This window comes from Alnus glutinosa, chromosome 8 (assembly GCF_958979055.1).
Source record: "Alnus glutinosa chromosome 8, dhAlnGlut1.1, whole genome shotgun sequence".
Classification (NCBI taxonomy): domain Eukaryota; kingdom Viridiplantae; phylum Streptophyta; class Magnoliopsida; order Fagales; family Betulaceae; genus Alnus; species Alnus glutinosa.
In genome coordinates, this window is record NC_084893.1 from 5844930 (window position 1) to 5862559 (window position 17630).

At 34.1% G+C, this 17630-nt stretch overlaps 2 protein-coding genes across 3 annotated transcripts; one reads left to right on the top strand and one right to left on the bottom strand.

Annotated features, from left to right (window-relative positions):
• The first annotated feature begins 580 nt into the window (after positions 1 to 580).
• LOC133875890 (M phase phosphoprotein 10) lies at positions 581 to 4831 on the top strand. The gene is made up of 13 exons (XM_062314154.1): positions 581 to 1364; positions 1682 to 1731; positions 2058 to 2184; positions 2318 to 2428; positions 2537 to 2674; positions 2897 to 2965; positions 3075 to 3116; positions 3317 to 3385; positions 3601 to 3672; positions 3812 to 3865; positions 3953 to 4094; positions 4276 to 4338; positions 4450 to 4831. The coding sequence occupies exons 1-13, from the start codon at positions 687 to 689 to the stop codon at positions 4464 to 4466; spliced, it is 1632 nt and encodes a 543-aa protein (XP_062170138.1). The 5' UTR covers positions 581 to 686; the 3' UTR covers positions 4467 to 4831.
• Positions 4832 to 5817: 986 nt separating this feature from the next.
• Positions 5818 to 9536, bottom strand: LOC133875028 (serine/threonine-protein kinase WNK8-like). 2 transcript variants are annotated; one of them, XM_062313010.1, is made up of 7 exons: positions 8878 to 9090; positions 8178 to 8215; positions 7810 to 8037; positions 7484 to 7704; positions 7240 to 7397; positions 6746 to 7148; positions 5818 to 6669 (listed from the first exon to the last, which is right to left on the bottom strand). In XM_062313010.1, the coding sequence occupies exons 1-7, from the start codon at positions 8956 to 8958 to the stop codon at positions 5945 to 5947; spliced, it is 1854 nt and encodes a 617-aa protein (XP_062168994.1). In that variant the 5' UTR covers positions 8959 to 9090; the 3' UTR covers positions 5818 to 5944. The 2 variants fall into 2 exon arrangements, with proteins under 2 accessions (XP_062168994.1, XP_062168993.1); XM_062313009.1 differs by lacking the exon at positions 8178 to 8215 and having other exon boundaries at positions 8878 to 9536.
• Between the last annotated feature and the right edge of the window lie 8094 nt (positions 9537 to 17630).

Below are 17630 nucleotides of genomic sequence, written 5' to 3' on the forward strand. Positions count from 1 at the left end.
ATAGCTCATTTAATAATCGATTCGAGCACGAGTCGAGTTTATTCGAGCCGATCCCGAGTAAGCTCACGAGTAGCTCAGCTCGTTTACACCCCTAGTTACAACCAAACAAAAGAATAGGAATAGTTATTCCATTCCACCTTCATCTATTCCCATGAATAGTTATTCCTTTTCCTAATGGAATAGACATTCCGCAAACCAAACGAGGCCTAATAGATAGATAGCAGAACAAATGGGGATTGGAGTTTATGTAATTGCCTGTCCTCAATGCAAGTAATTAAGAGATATTTTTGATTGAGTTCATATTTTTTAATAGTCCAAACATTTACTCGAACAAAATTATCAATTTTTTATTATTTATTTATATATTTATTTTATAGATAAGATCGATCATTTTCATAGACAAACACTATCATCTAAACCATGTTTGAACTGGTTCCAAATTACAATAAATATATTATAATATTTCGAAGAAAAAATCATTGGATAATTTGAGGAAATAAAGAAAAAAATAAAAATAAAAAAGCTTTTATAGTTTTTATTGCCCCAAAACGCTACACCAATTATCGTTTTTATTAACACCTGCTGACCCGTCTAAAACCCTAACCCCCAAAACCCAACTTCATTTTTTACCTCTTCGTCTCTCGCACTCTCAGAGAGGGACAGAGAAGAAGCCTGGCTGGTCATCAATGGCAATGGAGACAATAAGCGAAGAGTCTGGGCCCGAAGCCCTGCAGCGCCTGAGGGGCACGGACCCGCCGGTGTGGCTGGCGCCGAGCCCCGCGCTCTCTCAAATGGCTCGAGCCGCCTCGGAGCACCTCTTCGCGTCGCTCAGGCCATTCACGCCCAAAACGCCCTTCGACAAGCTCTTGACCAAGGGTTTCGACGCCGAGCAGGTATGGCAGCAAATCGACCTCCAAGCGCTTCCCCTTCTGTCAACTCTCCGCCGCGATGTGAAACGGTTCGAGAAGAACCCAAAAGAGATCTCGAAGCTCAAGAAGGTTCTAGAGGTTGCAAAGAAGGAACCAGAGGGTGGGAGGAGTGTCGTGGAAGAGGAAAGTGAGGATTTTGATGGATTTGATGAGGAATTGGATGAGGAGGAGGAGGAGGAAGAGGAAGAGGGGGAGAGGGGGAGTGAGGGTGGAGAGGAGGAAGAGGAAGGTGCAGGTGGTGGGATTGAAGATGGGTTTTTGAAGATAAAGGAATTGGAGGAGTTTTTGGAGGAGGATGAAGCTAGGGAATATGGGTTAAAGAAGAAGGACAAGAAAGAGGTGAAGAAAGTTGATGGGTTGGGTCTGAATGACGACGATGGTGAAGGTGAATATGAAGATGAAGATGAAGATGAAGATGATGAAGATGATGATGAGGTGGGGCTGTTTTTGAGATAAATTTCGAATAGTTTGATTGGTTCTTTTTGTTTTTTGTTTTTTTTAGAATTCTTAGGTTTCATCGTGGAACTGGAATTTGAGTCATTATGGAAGAATTCTAGTTCTTTCTTTTTCTTTTCTTTTTCTTTTCTTTTTTTTTTTGGTGTGTGTTAAAGATTATTATTGTTGTTGTTTTTTAAAGGTGGTTATGGTTTTGAATTGGTCTAGAAGATGCATATTTTTTAAGTTTTTTTTTTTACTTGATTTTGATGATATTTTTTGTGTCCTCTTAACTCATTGGCATTTTGTTCTTTTAGCTTGGAGATTTTGGGCATGGTGACGATGAAGATGCGGACAAGTTGGCGAGGTGCTACTTTGTTGTTTGCTTTTGGTTTTGTTCTTGTTCATTTTATTGTCATTGGTTATAATAAACTGCTCCAATTCGTTATAGTCATACTGGTATTCTTTAGGAAAATTTGAATTTTTCACGGTCATGTTATATAGTTGGAAAATGCAAATTCTTTAGAGTGATTCCGCTTCTATTACCAAGGATGTATCATTGTAGTGCATGGGAGTGTATGTTTCAAATTCTAGACGAGAGATTTTCTTGGGGAGTTTATTTTGAAATTCTAGATGCTAGATTTTCTTAATGTTTCTTTTTCTGGGCTTTACCCATGCATATTTGGTTTTCAGTTATGGAGATTTTTTTGGCGCTAAGAAGAAAAAGGCTGCCAAACAAAAATCAGAATTGAAAGATGTGTCAGAAGAGTCAGACATGGATGATGAACAAGAAGAAGATGATAATACATTTGAAAATAAGGCATTGTTTATTTCTATATGCTCTTTACAGTTGAACAAAGTATATGTGCATCGTGCTTATTAGTAGTGAAATCTCACTCATAAGCAGGAATATTTGTTGAAATAAATCTGATTTATTTATATTTTATTTATAGAAGCAAGAGACTGTTTCCACCCATGAAAAAGAACTTGAGAAGCTTCGATCTACAATAGAGCAGATGGAAAAAGCAAACCTGGATCCAAAAGCGTGGACTATGCAGGGAGAGGTTATATCATCATTCTGAAAATCTATTGTTAGACAAACTTGCACGGGTTACAATTGAAGTGAATGTGAATACGACTCAGATCCTTGCATCTATGGTTTATAACAACAGGTAACTGCTGCAAAAAGGCCATTGAACAGTGCATTAGAGGTTGATCTTGATTTTGAGCACAATGTGAGACCTGCCCCTGTAATCACTGAGGAAGTTACAGCATCACTTGAAGATTTGATAAAGAAAAGGATCCTTGAGGTAGACTCCATTTGTTTAGTACATATTAGTTGGAATTTCACTATTCTGTCATCAAATTATACTTTTATTTGTGTATTAGACAGGGATAGTCATATGCCACCAGGAAAAATAGGAAGACATTGCCTTTTGTTTTATTTGACATTACCTATTGCAACATTAGTCGCTGTTGTGTAGATCTCTTCGGGATACTAATCAAAAGCAATCTTGCTATGATGTTTTTAGGGGCGGTTTGATGATGTTCAAAAGGCTCCCATGTTGCCCTCTAAAGCACCGAGAGAAGTTAAAGAGTTGGTAAATATTGTGTCCTGGAATTGTCAATTTTGTGGTTTGGTTTGTATCTAGTTTTTATCATGATGATAGAAATCTCTTATTCAAGCTCTTTTCCTGTTGAAATATGCAGGATGAGAATAAGAGCAAGAAGGGTCTTGCTGACATCTATGAGGTTTGTATTTCCCGACATCATCCATTATGGAATTACTCTCCCTGTCCCACCTCTCCTTTTCGTTTTTCCTTAACTTCTGGTTATGTACACTGGATCTTTAATTTGTGACCTTTAGTTATGAAGTTAATAATATGGTTTTTTCTTCCTTAAATTACTTAAAGTTTCAAGCATTGAACAGCTATCTTTTCAATTATTTGCAGGAAGAATATGTTCAGAAGACAGATCTGGCTTCTGCCCCGTTGTCATTCAAGGATGAACAGAAGAAAGAGGTGCGAATTTTGATTGTTTTTACGTATATATTTACTGCAATTCCTTGTTATTCAATTTTTGTCAATTATTGTATCCTAGTGTCCTCATGATGCTGTATGAAAGACTAGGACTTTGGAACTTCCCATTTAACAGTCTTTTTTTTCTTCTTTTCTTTTCTTTTCTTTTTTCTTTGCTCCTTCCATACTTGATGTTTGAAGGTGTTATCTTTGATCAGGCAAGTATGTTGTTCAAGAAGGTTTGCTTAAAGCTGGATGCTCTTTCTCATTTCCACTTTGCTCCCAAACCTGTATGCTTCTCAATCTCGATCATTTTAGTGAACATATAATTTAGGCATTATGTTACTTATCAAAAAAATAATTTTAGGCGTTATGTCATGAACGTTTTTTGTGTCCTTGTCTTTGTTTCTTATGTGTTGTTTTGGACAGGTTATAGAGGACATGTCTATACAAGCAAATGTCCCCGCTCTAGCAATGGAAGAGGTAAAGAATTTGCACATCTTCACTTCATTTAATTTGCTCCTTATTTAACAAGCAAGTAAAATATGTGGCATGTCTTCCCCTGGGCAGATTGCACCTTTGGCAGTCTCGGATGCAGCTATGCTGGCTCCTGAGGAAGTGTTTAGCGGCAAAGGAAAGATTAAAGAAGAAGCTGAGCTTACGCAGGCAGAGAGAAAGAGGAGGAGAGCTAAAAAGAAAAGGAAAATTAAAGGTAAGGTTGGATATTAGGTTCTTTCTCTGGCTCTTAAAATGCCAATTTTCTGTCTTTCTTTTTTGGTCTGCCATTATTGCTCGCTCAGGCAAACTGTTTGTTTATTTCATTATGTGTTTTCCTTTGAGTTTCATATGCCAATTTCCAAGTAAATTATTAATTTTGGGATACATAATTACAGCTGAGGCAGCTAGACGAACTGCAAAGAAGCCACGAGACAGCACATCCCTAAACCATGATCATGGTAACTTATTCTTTTCTTTTCTTTTTTTAATCTTCTTCTGACTTGAGTAACTATCATTTAGGAAATTAATCAAGTATCATTCCTTACCCTCAAACTTTCTAAAACTGGCAGACAAAGAAGGAAAATGAGATCTTGCATACGAGAAAAGTGCAAGGGGCTCCTTAAAGCCTTCCTACTTCGATTGTGGTTGCAACTCAAGGACAGCTAAGATAAGGGAAAGCCAGAGAAGGAAGGAGAGGGTGGAGTTTCTCCCCCAAACATCGCATTCCCCCAGTTGTAGCTTACCCTTCTGACTTCTGGTGGAATTGTAAAGAAACCCACATGAAAGAGGATGAAAAGGGTTGAAGCATCATATCTTTCACTTGTCATCTATTAGAATTCTGAGGTGATCAATTTTTGTTATGTGATTTTGTCTCTAAATTATTTTGCTATCCTGGGTGCATGCAGATCCTATTGAACAAGTATATTTCTTTATGTCAGTTACATTCTTTTATTCAAGCGTACATGCTGTTTCTGCAGAAGCAGTGCCATTTGTTTAGCATTAGCTTCTAATCTTTTCTGCCCGGATGACTAGAAAACCGCTCTGATGCTTTCATCTTGCCCTTCTAATTAGTTCAACATTGGGAAAATCCAAGGAAAAGTTGGTTCTATTTGAGAATTTGCTATTTTCAGGACTTGGGACTTCCTTTCTGTTGAGGGAATTCAGATCCTCTCCAGTTCTACTGGTTCCTTAACTTCCTTTAAAAGGAGGGGTAAATTTTTTTTTTTTAAAAAAAAAAAAATAGTGAAATAACAATTTTGCTCCTCATTTTAAAGGAACAGGCTCTTCTCCAGTTTTCAATTTCTTCTTGAGAATTCTTGAAATGGTAAATAACCCTAATTTTAATATCAGGATAACTGCTTAAATTAATTATTTCTTATCAGTTTAAACTTTTAAAATAAATAGTTATTCAACACCGGGTATTACTGCATTTATCCCACAAACTACATCAAATATGATCTGAATTTGGGTAGCTAACTAAGTGGTGGTCAATATTTTCCACACCCGTCCTTCAAACTGTGACCAACCAATTTATCTGGAGTCTCCAGTCTCCCTCACATTCTCACCGCAAACCATAAAATGAAACTGTGCCGAGAAATAATCTTACCATGCGCCACAAGTCTACCACAACATCTCAATCAGGAAATGTGACCCCGTTTGACAACCCCTTCCATCTCCCCTTCTCTTATTTTCACTTCTCTAAAAAAAAACCATTACCTTCAAAACATTTTAAGTTTTTTTACTTTTTATGTCACATTAATTTTTTGTTACTATTGAAATTAAAAAAAAAAAAAAATCCAATACAATGAAATTTTTTTCACTTTTCCATGCATTTTTTTTTTTTTTTTTTTACTTTTCACTTTTTCATACAATTTTTTTTCTTTCACTTTTCCATCCATCCCCAGGTGACAGGAAATGGTACTGTGCAGATCCTGGAATATATGAATATATCTCTGTATTAACAGAAGAAAATTACATCAAATTTCTTAAGAAAAAACGACTTTTTAGGACTCTATTTGTGGCAATTTTGTTATTGGAGAGAGAGAAGAAAAAACCTACAGTAAATCAAATAACAGATACTTTTTTCTTCATCATCCACCTCTTTTTGGCATTTTCCATTGCATACTCCTTCATCCTCAAGAGTTCAACGAAGCATTGGTGATACTGCGTATTAATTGCATCCAGCTCCAGCTTTAGCTCATCATGCTGCTTTTTTTCTGCCAGAGATAGAGAACATACGCTCGACAAGCCAGAGTTCTCTGCAGGCTCATTAATCAAAATAGATTCACCAACATTAGCTTCATCACTCTTCTCCGTATGCCCACCATGATCATAAGCCCCATACCCATTTGAACCTTTATAGCATTCATCAAGACTAGAACAATCAGACTCTAAAGCGTTGTCATTAACAGCATCTGAGGCCATTGAGGCACCATACTCGGCTGATATGTCTGAAAAGGTTGATTCTTGATCGTCTTCATCTTCTACACCGGCCATTTGTGCTAGAACATGGTGCTCAATAACTGCCTTGGCAAGAGCCTCTACTAACCCTAAATTCCCACCTATATGAAGTGCAGGAGAATTACCAACTGAACAGTTTGCTTCATATGAACGATTCTCGACTAAAGATTTCCATCTTGGTACAAGCTTGGCAATCAAGTTGTCGATTAACTCGGCAATGACAGCCACATCTTCTTTTGACAAATCAAGTTGTTCAACCATCTCCTCAGCTATTGAAATTGCAGTATCAGAATCAAGATAAACTGCAAAATGGATGTTTCTCACCTGACCTGTTAAAACAAAAACAATATATAGTTAGCACTTGAAGAAAAGAAAGAAATCTGATTCTACAATACATTTGCTTACCACAGAGATCAGCGATGCGAAGAGTCAATGAAATCGTATTGTCATCGATTTTCTCCCCTTTTAACCTAAACTCATTATTCGCAGTAAACCTCTGAAATTCTAGAGTTGAAGAGTTAGAAGTTCCATTGATGGTTTTTGTACTAGAGCCAGCAGAAAGCATCTTGCAGTTAGAGTCTATGTCCATGGCATGAGATTCAAGCTGTAGTGGGTTCACCAATACGGGCAAATTATTGGATAACCACAGGGAATCACAAATGAGATCCTTCGAATTTCCAGTTGCAAGGAATGGATCTTTCAGGAGCTCCATTGCTGTTAATCTCATAGATGCTGGAACCAGACACTTCTCTATGAACTGCTTAACTTGGGGGTCATTCACTTTACCCAGGGAAGCAGGCTTTATGCCCTGCAGGAAAGGAATTTCAAGAGAAATATTACAACAACCTTTTATGAAGCAAAGCACGAATGATATATACTGTAGGAGGTCGCCAACTTACAGTAGTAACCTTCTTGTATATTTGAGCTGGATTTTTGCATTCACCATATGGATATTCACAGGTAACCATTTCTAACATGCACATGCCAAAAGAATATATGTCGACAAGATTATTATATTCCTCTTCATAAAGCTCTGGTGCCATGAACTCAGGAGTGCCTATGCAAAAAACAAATGAAAAACAAACTTCAATTAAGAAGGTTAAATCAAAATCATAACACTTTTGGAGAAAGGGATGTAAATACCAATAACGCTTCGGGCAATAGGCTGCTGCATGACAGTTGCCAATCCAAGATCTCCAATTTTAACTTCTCCATTGTTCCCATTAACGAATATATTGTCGCATTTCAGGTCTCGATGGATGATCGGAGGATTGTGGCCGTGCAGATAGCTTAAACCTTGAAGAATCTGCCTTGCCCAGTTCTTGATGGCCTTCATATCAACATTCATATGCTTCTTACGATATCTAAAACCCAATAAAACCATGAATGCCATAAATGAGCATTGAAGGCAGAAAATGAAAAAAAAAAAACAAAACAAAACAAAAAAGTACACAGTCAATGGAACTCACTGCCTCAAACTCCCAGATGTGAACAACTCTGTTATCAGGTTGATAGTCTTGTTCTTATCGTCTACCCAGGAATTATAGAACTTGATAATATTTCCATGTTTCAAAGATTTCAGCAGATGAACCTCTGAATATAACCTTTCCAGCTGTTCCGGTGACTGCAATACATCCTCAATGCTCACTTGGTTCCAAGCAACTTCTATTCCATCAATTTCATCAAATGCCTTGTATCTATATATAAAAACGGAGCCAAAAGAAGACAAATTCAAATAAACAAAAAAATTGTCTATTTTAAACAACTATCAACGTAAGAAACTAACTACTAAAACCATCAAGAAGAGAATTAAATAAGATAGGTCTAAGAACCATACACAGTCTTAAATGCTCCTCTCCCCAACATTTGATCATACTGAAAGAATAAAACCAAAAGATATGAAGATTATATCACTAAATCCAATAATATAAACAACTCGACTCAACAACAAAGCAAGCAAGATATTGAAAATGTTTGAGACCGTTTAAATCACAAAACTACACTACGGAATAACTATAATCCTGCTCAACATTCAAATTTTCATCAAACATATTTAAAATCCATCGAATTGGACTTCCCAAATCAAAATTTTCAATCTATTCATGTTCATTTGATACAGGCTACCAGCAAGAGACAAATTACTACCTTTATCTACCAAAGAGTTAAAGAGAAATGATATCAAAAGCTAAAATTTCAATTAAATTGTCAGCAGCCAAGCGAGGGCAATCACTGACAAATGCAAGCATAAAGATTTCGAAAATAAAAATCTCTGGCTTGAAAATGATTATTTAATTGAAATGACTCATCACAAATCGGAAAATCTTAATGCAAATTATTTAAAACATAATCCACTTAATTAACCTAACGAATAATTTGTCAAATTTGCGATGATTTCCCATTACTGGAAATCGAAACAACATCTTTTTTTAAAAAAAAAAAAAAAAAAAAAAAAACTATAATTCTATATTCTTTTCTTTGCCTTTAATTTTCTAGGGAAACAAACAGATAATGAATTCAAATCCTAGAATTATCCATACCCGTAAGTATCGTCCGGTTGGATCTTTCTCCACAACCTCACCATCCTCAGCCTGGGAATGCCGACCCTCACCAAAACCCATTGCTTCAAAACGACGGCGAATCCACCAACGGTTACAAAAAAACCAAAATTGAGAGCAAAAAAATTGCAAACCCTATTAAAGCAGCTGGATTCTGAACCCAAGAAGACAAAGAAGAAGAAGAGGCTTTTCCGAGAAGGCTTCACACGCCACCCCATACGAATCGAACGCCGGTTTTCGGAACCGGAATCGGCACCCGAGAAAACTCATCGACGACGAAGACTTGGATTCCATGTCCCAGTGTGGCTTCGCAATTGGGTCCCAAATCCTCAAACTATTCCCGGATTCGTCCATATCTCGATTATCTGCATCTCGTCGGTGCACTAAGAATGGCTATGAAACCGGCGCGATTGAAGGTTCAAAAACTTGGAAACCCAGAGCCAGAGGTAGGCGCGGTTGAAGCGAAAGCAGCGTGCGTATATAATAAAGCTTTTGAGAGCAAGAGGAAGAGCCCGAAATGGAAGAACAACACGGGATCATAGTCGTAATCATCTACAGCTTCCAACATCTTCTATCCAATAACAACACGTGATTCTCTCGCTGTCGGTTAATTCCTATCCAAATCCGAAATCATCTTAATCGATCGATACCAATGGTTTCCCGGCAATGCTCTTCATTATTTATATTAATTGAGATTATCAAATTTACTTCTTTTTTTTTTAATTATTATTATTTTATCAATTATATATATAAGTAATATTATAAATTAGAAATCATGACTCGCGCCTGAAGATCCAGCTTGGAGAAGAAAGATTTTTATTATTATTTTTATTATATAATATTTATTTGTTTTTGGATAAATTGTTTAATTAAATAAAAATAAAAATAAATAGCAAATAATTGTTTGGCCATTATTGCAGTTTAGAGTCAATCAACGAGTATTGCGGTGTATCATTTGTTTAGCCTCAACTTGTTGAGCGGTGATGCGGCTGATGCCCCACAATTTACTCTGCTTAAGACATGCTGACACTGGGGTCAGTTTTTTGCGGTTAAAAAAAAAAAAAGGATTTGACTTAGTTGTGATAGAAAAAAATTACATTAATTTTTTCAGTGGTTTAAATTTAATTTAATTTTTTTTATATTAAAAAAAGAGAATAACATGTAATTTATTTTTACAGCATTTAAACCAAATATAAAAGGAATATATTATAATTTGAAGCATACAACATTAAATTTTTTTTTTTAAAAAAAGAAATAAGAAAATAAAAAATATGCTATTTCATGAAAATTTAAACTGATATGAAAGTTTTAAATTAATATTTTAACGCTCGCTCTCACATATGAGCTTAAACTTTCACAGATTAATTAGGTAAAGTGGAAAACTGTGATGTCGGATTTAAACACATTTTACCTCTATTTTAATATCAAGTTAAATAACCAGCTATTCTAAAAATTTAAACCGATAAAAAAGAATATATTTAATCATTTATATTAATATGCTAACAAAATCAATATTGTTACCATACAACAGTTTAATAAAAATATATTTATTCTTTTACCCTTCATGTATATATATATTTTATTAATTATACCCACTACTCAACTATCACTCATTTCAACATTACTTCACAAACTAGAGTAATTCTACATGTACATTAAATGAGGTGGCTTTTAAAATCACCATTGGGCGTGTGATTGATCAAATGATAATTTTGATCAAATGGTGATTTTAAAAACCACCTCATTTTTTGATGGACACTTAATGTACTTCTAGAATTATTCTACAAACTGCCATATGTCATACTCAACATGACTAAACCCAGTGGCGAAGCCACGTTGAGGCCAATAGGAGCAACGATTTATATATATTTATATATTATAAGAAAATTTGTTAAGTAATTGATTCACGCCCCCACTGAGATCTCAACAAGAGCTTGTCAAAATTGAGATCTCAACAAAACGAGAAATGATATAAATATATATGATATATCTTACACGTCTCATTTTCAAATCTACCATTGGAATGATAGGACCCACATTGGGTCCCACAAATTCAATCATGGATTTGAAACTTTGTTGTACGAAAATGTGAATAGAATGTATGCAGTGACGAAATCACACTAAGGTCAACAGGGGTCGTGGCCCTTGCAATTAATTTAAAAATATATATATATTTTATAAGAAAAATTGTTAAGTAATTATCATGCCCCCACACGCGGTTTCTTATTGGATTTTTTTTAGAGTGATGCTACGAAGAAGCATCCTCTCCGTAAAGCATCCGGCTTTTTGCTGGTTAACCCAACCCAGGTTAACCAGCCTATTAAAAAAAATAAAATAAAACAAAACAAAAAAGAAAAGAAACAAAAGTATGCGCCAATCATATCTCGCAGTTTTTTTCATTTTCATTTTCCCTCTTCACTCTCTCCCCAATTTTTTTTTCCTCCACCCTCTAGCGCCGACCACCACCATCCAGAGCAGTCGGCCACCATGAAGCAACTCCGCCAATCACCATCACTATTTTCCCCTCTTTCTCTCTCCCCCCTCTCCCACCCACCACCATTCAGCTCTGGCCATCACCGTTAAGTTCCTCCACCCACCATGATGCAGTGCCGCCGCCCACACCCACGACACCACGGAGCCTCTCTCCCAACCTTTCGCCATGAGACGCATCTCTCTATCTCTTTCAATGCATAGCGAAAGCCGGAGGAGACTCTCCAAAGTAGCAAAGATTCTGTTTCTCTCTCCGATTTTAGCTTTACTACTAATACTAGTGCTCTTTTAGATTTGTTTGTGATGAGTTCTTTTAGATATGTTCGTTTTGTGCGATTTTTGTATCATTTCTAGATCTATTTTTGTTTTCGTTCGGACACGGAAGGTAGAGCCGGCGTTTTACGCGGCGTTATATAGATCCGATTCTTGTTTTGTTTTTTATCTTTTTTAATTTTTTTTTTTGCTATGTGTTTGCTGTAAGAGCCTCTGGTTTCTTAGATTTGTTTATCTTTTTGGTTCATTTTTGTATTTGTATTTGAATCTCTTAATTTCTTGCTCTTTTCTTTTCTTTTCTTTTTTTCTTTTGTATTATCAGATTGTTATTTGTTTTACTATAAATTTTGACTTTATTTTCGTTGTAAGTTCAAGTTTTTTGCCTATCTGAATGAATCAGATCTATTTGATTTTTACTCTATTTTGTATAATCTGATTTGATCTCATTATTATATGTATATATTATATTATATTTTGATCAAAATAGTTTGATATGAAGCCTAGCGATGTTGAAGGAATATTCGTAATTATGCATTTGATTGAAAATCTAAGTTTGCTAGGGAGAGATTCGAGCTTTTACTTGAAATTCACCGGAATTGCTTTTGTATACGTATACGTGAGGCAAAAACAAAAAGCCTTCACTGTGAAGCAATATGGATGTCTTGTTGGAATGATTGTAAATTTGTAACTTTTTGCAAGACTTGCAATAGTGTATACAAAACTGCATGTTTATCCGCTCATCAAAATCTCAAAATTTACTAGATTTGCTTCTACCAGGATAAATACTATGCTTTAAACACCATAACATTTATGGTCATCCTCCCTAAAACTACAAGAAAATTGAAATTGATGAACCAAAAAGATAAAAGTGCACAACTAATGCACCAAAAATATGAAGAAAAAAAAAATGCAAATAAAATGATTTTTGTAGTTTCTTTAATTTCATCCACGAGGAAATTGCTCAAAGAGCTTCAGAAATTGTTTTGATCTCAAAAATGCAGTGGTCTTTTAAATACAATGAGAATTACAAAAATATAGTTACAAAAACAACATATTTTCTTCATTGATTATACTCTTCCCATCCTATCACAATATTCAACATCACAACAAAATACATGGGATCAACTTGTTCAAATTATAATTAGTGTTAGTACATGAGCTGCTAGGTAGTTGCAATACCTTAGAAATCTACTAGTTCCAACAACAAAAAGGGACAAGCTACTATTAGCTATGAAAATCTATAAATTACAACATAAAAAGATATTCACTTGTCTATACAACACAAAAAAAATGCCAAAACAACAAAATACATTGTAACTTTTATTCCTTCTATTCCACTAATTCCTGCAAGATTTTAGATAATACAAGTCAACTTTTAAATCTCATTAAGATTTTTTTTTTTTTTTTTTTTAAAATCTCATTAGAATACTTTAATCAACCCAAATGAAAATAAAAAATCATGATAAACAATAAATCCAAGGTAAAATGGCCAATTAGATTATACAAAATAGAGAAAAAATCAAATATATCTGATACATTCAAATACGAATACAAAATGAACCAAATACAAAATCCAATTCTAGAAATTCAGTGTACGGAAAACAAATACAGAAAATAGCCCAACAAATACAGTTTCAATTTTTTTACTTCTAACTAAAGAAAAAATAATGCTACTACCGAGTACCGAACCCACAAAATGGATTTAGAGAGTACAAAAAAATTAATAATAATTACCCAACCCTAGATCACAAAACGCCTAACAATTAACCACATTCCATTGCCACCATTTCCTAATGCCTCAACTAGACGGGTCAGTCCTCTTAATTTCATACTACAAAACATCAATCTAACAAGAAGCAAGGGAAAAAAGAAGGCATTCTCAGTTTATACTAGACAAGATGCAGTTCAAGTAGCTGATAAAATTCAAGAACGGAAACTTTCCTAAGAAACAAACAGAAAATCTCTGCAGGAAAATTTCGAAGGACCAAAACCAAAAGAACAACTAAGAAACTTCGGAGTAATGCTATGGAGTAGCATTCTCTCCATAAAAAAATGAACCACAAAGAAAAACAGATCTAAGTAACCAGAGGCTCTTACATCAACACATAGCAGGGAAAAAAAAAAAAAAAAGACCAAACATGGAGATTTATCGGATGGTGGGCGTCAGCACTGCTTCGTGGTGGCCGGATCTGAACGATAAACAAATATAAGAAACTAGAGGCTCTTACAGGGGGAAAATAGCAGGAAAAAAAAAAGACCAAACATGGAGATTTACCTGATGGTGGGCGTCGGGTGGGCGTCAACACTGCTTTGTGGTGGCCGGAGAAAGTGGAGGGAAAAAAAATTGGGGGAGAGATCGAGTGAAAGAGGGAAACTGACAATGATATGCATGATACACTTTTTTAAAATAAATAAATAAATAAAATGTGGTTAACCCAAGTTGGGTTAACCACTGAAAATGCGCATAGTGTGCGGACAAAATGCGCATAGAGTGCGGACATAATTTTTTCAATGATTTAATTTTTTTATATAAAAAAGAGAGAATAATATGTAATTTATTTTTATAGCATCTAAACCAAATATAAAATAAATATATTATACTTTGCAGCATACAATATAAAAAAATAAATAAAAAATATGCTATTTCACAAAAATTTAAATAGATATGAAAGTTTTAAATTAATATTTTAGCGTTCACTCTCACGTATGAGCTCAAGGATAAAGAAAAATATACTTGATCATTAATATTAATATACTAACAAAATCAATATCATCATCAATATTGTTACGATGCAACAGATCAATAAAATCATATTTATTCTTTAACCTTACAACTTTTTTTTTTTTTGATAATTATACTTACTCCTCAACTATCACTTATTTCTACATTACGTCACAAATTACTATATTCAACATGCTTAAATTTATACTCAACATGCTTAAACTCAGTGGCGAAGCCACGTTAAGGCTAGCAAGGGCCGTCGCCCCTGCAATTTGTTTTAACAAAAGTTATTTTATAAAAAAATTTATTAAGTATTTGATTCACGCCACCATTGAGATCTCAACAAGAGCTCATCAAAATTTAGATCTCAACAAAACGAGAAATGATATAAATATATATCTTATACATCTCATTTTTCAAATCTACCTTTTGATTTATGAGACCCACATTGTGATGTGAACCTGCAGGATGAAATCCCCTTTGAACCCACAAACAAATTGAAATCTACCCAAGAAAGCCAAGAATCAAGTCCAAAGAATCTAGACCCGTTGAAATCTTGTTTCAAGAACCTAGATTTGGTGAGAACGTCACAAAGGGTTTGCCTTTGATAAGTTCTTAGTTCAATCAAGAACAAGTAGAGAAAACTGAAAAAGTTTTCTATGAAGAACAAAACTTCATTCACAATCATCTTGTCTAGCATATGCGGCAACAAGTCTTTTTAAAATCTCTCCATAAAACCCTAACCCTACTAAGGCCTACATCAATTAAAAGACATGGGCGGAACATCTTCAAGCCCAAAATATCCTAAACTACACTTCTATAGCTAATAAAATAAGTTCACTTAATAAAACAAATAGGCCTAAAGGCCTACAACCATAGAAACATAAAAATAGGCCCATATGCCTATACTTAGTGAAATAAAGAGTTTGCAAGAAACTACTAGGCTATGCTGCCCCCATCTGTTGCTTGTATCACATGAATTAAAGTTGGTTCTTCTTCTTTCAAGCCCATCTTGAATGTTGGAGTCTTACTCGATAAATTTGCAAACTCGGTCCAAGTGGATTGCACCAATCCTTGCATTGCCTCCTTGATCTTCTTCGCCCTTGACTTTGTGATTGGCCCATCTGGAACTTGTAAGGGATCTTTAAGATTCGGCCTACCATGGGGCCCATCACATTGGGTCTCACAAATTTAATGGTGAATTTGAAACTTTGTTGTATGGAGATGTGTAGAGGATGTATGCAGTAACGGAGCCACGTTAAGGCCAGCAGGAGTCATGGCCCCTGCAATTGATTTTAAAAAATTATTTTATAAGAAAAATTGTTAAATAATTTATCATCGCCCCCACACACGATTCCTTATTGATTTTTTTTTAAGGTATGTAGACTTGTAGTGTCAGGTTCTTTATAGAATAAAAAGTATCATAGGTTATAATAGATTACAAATTAACAAAAAAAAAAAAAAAAACACAAATTAAGAAGTATGAATCTCTTAATCAATACCAATGGTTTCCAAGACTGCAATGCTCTTCATTATTTATATTAATTGTGAGTAACAATTTTGCTTTTTTAATTATTTTATCAATTATAAATATAAGTAATATTAAAAATTAGAAACCACATTATTTGGCTCGCGCCTGAAGCAGTGAAAAATCCAGCTCGGAGAGGAAAGATTTTTATTTTTATTAATATATATTTGCTTATGGAAAATTGTTTAATTAAATAAAAAGAAATAGTAAAGAATTGTTTGGCCATCATTGGGCTTTAGAGTCATTCAGCGAGTCTTGCGGTGCATCATTTCTTTAGCCTCAACTTGTTGAGCAGTAATGCCATGCGAGTTACTCTGCTTAAGACCTGTTAAAACTGGATCAGTTTTTTTGTGGCTAAAAAAAATAATAATGGCTTTGACTTAGTTGTGATAATAATAATAATAATAATAATAATAATAATAATAATACTACAGTAATTTTTGTAATGATTTGTTAATTTTTTTATTTTTATGAAAAAAGAGAGTAAAATGAAATTTATTTTTATAGCATCTAAACTAAATATAATAGGATTAATTTGCAGCATACAACATAAAAAAGTAAAAAAGTAAATAAAAAATATGCTATTTCACAAAAATTTAAACTGATATGAAAGTTTTAAATTAATATTTTAACGTTCATTCTCATGTATAAGTTCAAACTTTCTCAGATAAATTAGGTAAAGTGGTAAACTGTGAAATCAAATTCAAACACATTACCTCTATTTTAATATCAAGTTAATTGACCGAATAATTTATATAATATGCTAACAAATCAATATCATCATATATTGTTACGATACAACTGTTTGATAAAAATATATTTATTCTATTATCCTTATTTTTTTAATTTTTATTTTGTTAATTATACCTACTCCTCAACTATCAATCATTTCTACATTACCTCATAAATTGCCATATGTCATACTCAACATGCTTAAACTCAGTTGGTGGAGCCACGTAAAGGCCAATAGAAGTCGTGGTCCCTTCAATTAGTTTTTTAAAAATTATTTTATAAGAAAATTTGGTAAGTAATTGATCCACGTCCCTATTAGATCTCAACAAAACAATAAATAATATAAATATATATCCTACACATCTCATTTTCAAATTCATCATTGAATTTATGAGACTCACAAGTTCAACGGTAGATTTGAAACTTTATTGTATGAAGATGTGTAGGGGATGTATGCAGTAACGGAGCCACGTTAAGGCCAGCAGGGTAGTGGGCCCTGCAATTGGTTTTAAAAAATATATATTTTATAAGAAAAATTGTTAAGTAATTTATTCACGCCCCCACATGTTGTTCCTTATTGGATTTTGTTTTTTTATTAGCCACGTAGGGTAGGTATGTAGATTGTAGTGTCAAGTTCTTTTTAGAATAAAAAAGTATTGTAGACTATAATAGATTACAAATTGGTAAATAAAAAAAAAAATCACAAATTAAAAAGTATGAACCTCTTAATCAATACCAATGGTTTCCAAGACTGCAATGCTCTTCATTATTTATATTAATTGAGAGTAACAATTTTGCTTTTTTAATTATTTTATCAATTATAAATATAAGTACTATTAGAAATTAGAAACCACATTATTTGACTCGCGCCCGGAGCAATGAAGAGATCCAGCTCGGAAAGGAAATATTTTTATTTTTATTATTATATATATATATTTATTTGTTTCTCGATAAATTGTTTAATTAAATAAAAAGAAATAGTAAAGAATT

Coding starts and splice junctions, on each gene's coding strand:
- LOC133875890 (XM_062314154.1), top strand. CDS start 687: ATGGCAATGGAGACAATAAGCGAAGAGTCTGGGCCCGAAGCCCTGCAG. Junction 2,185..2,317: donor ATAATACATTTGAAAATAAG/GCATTGTTTATT, acceptor TTTTATTTATAG/AAGCAAGAGACTGTTTCCAC. Junction 2,675..2,896: donor TAAAGAAAAGGATCCTTGAG/GTAGACTCCATT, acceptor TGATGTTTTTAG/GGGCGGTTTGATGATGTTCA.
- LOC133875028 (XM_062313009.1), bottom strand. CDS start 9,113: ATGGGGTGGCGTGTGAAGCCTTCTCGGAAAAGCCTCTTCTTCTTCTTT. Junction 7,705..7,809: donor ACATCTGGGAGTTTGAGGCA/GTGAGTTCCATT, acceptor ATTGGGTTTTAG/ATATCGTAAGAAGCATATGA. Junction 7,398..7,483: donor TATTGCCCGAAGCGTTATTG/GTATTTACATCC, acceptor TTTTTTGCATAG/GCACTCCTGAGTTCATGGCA.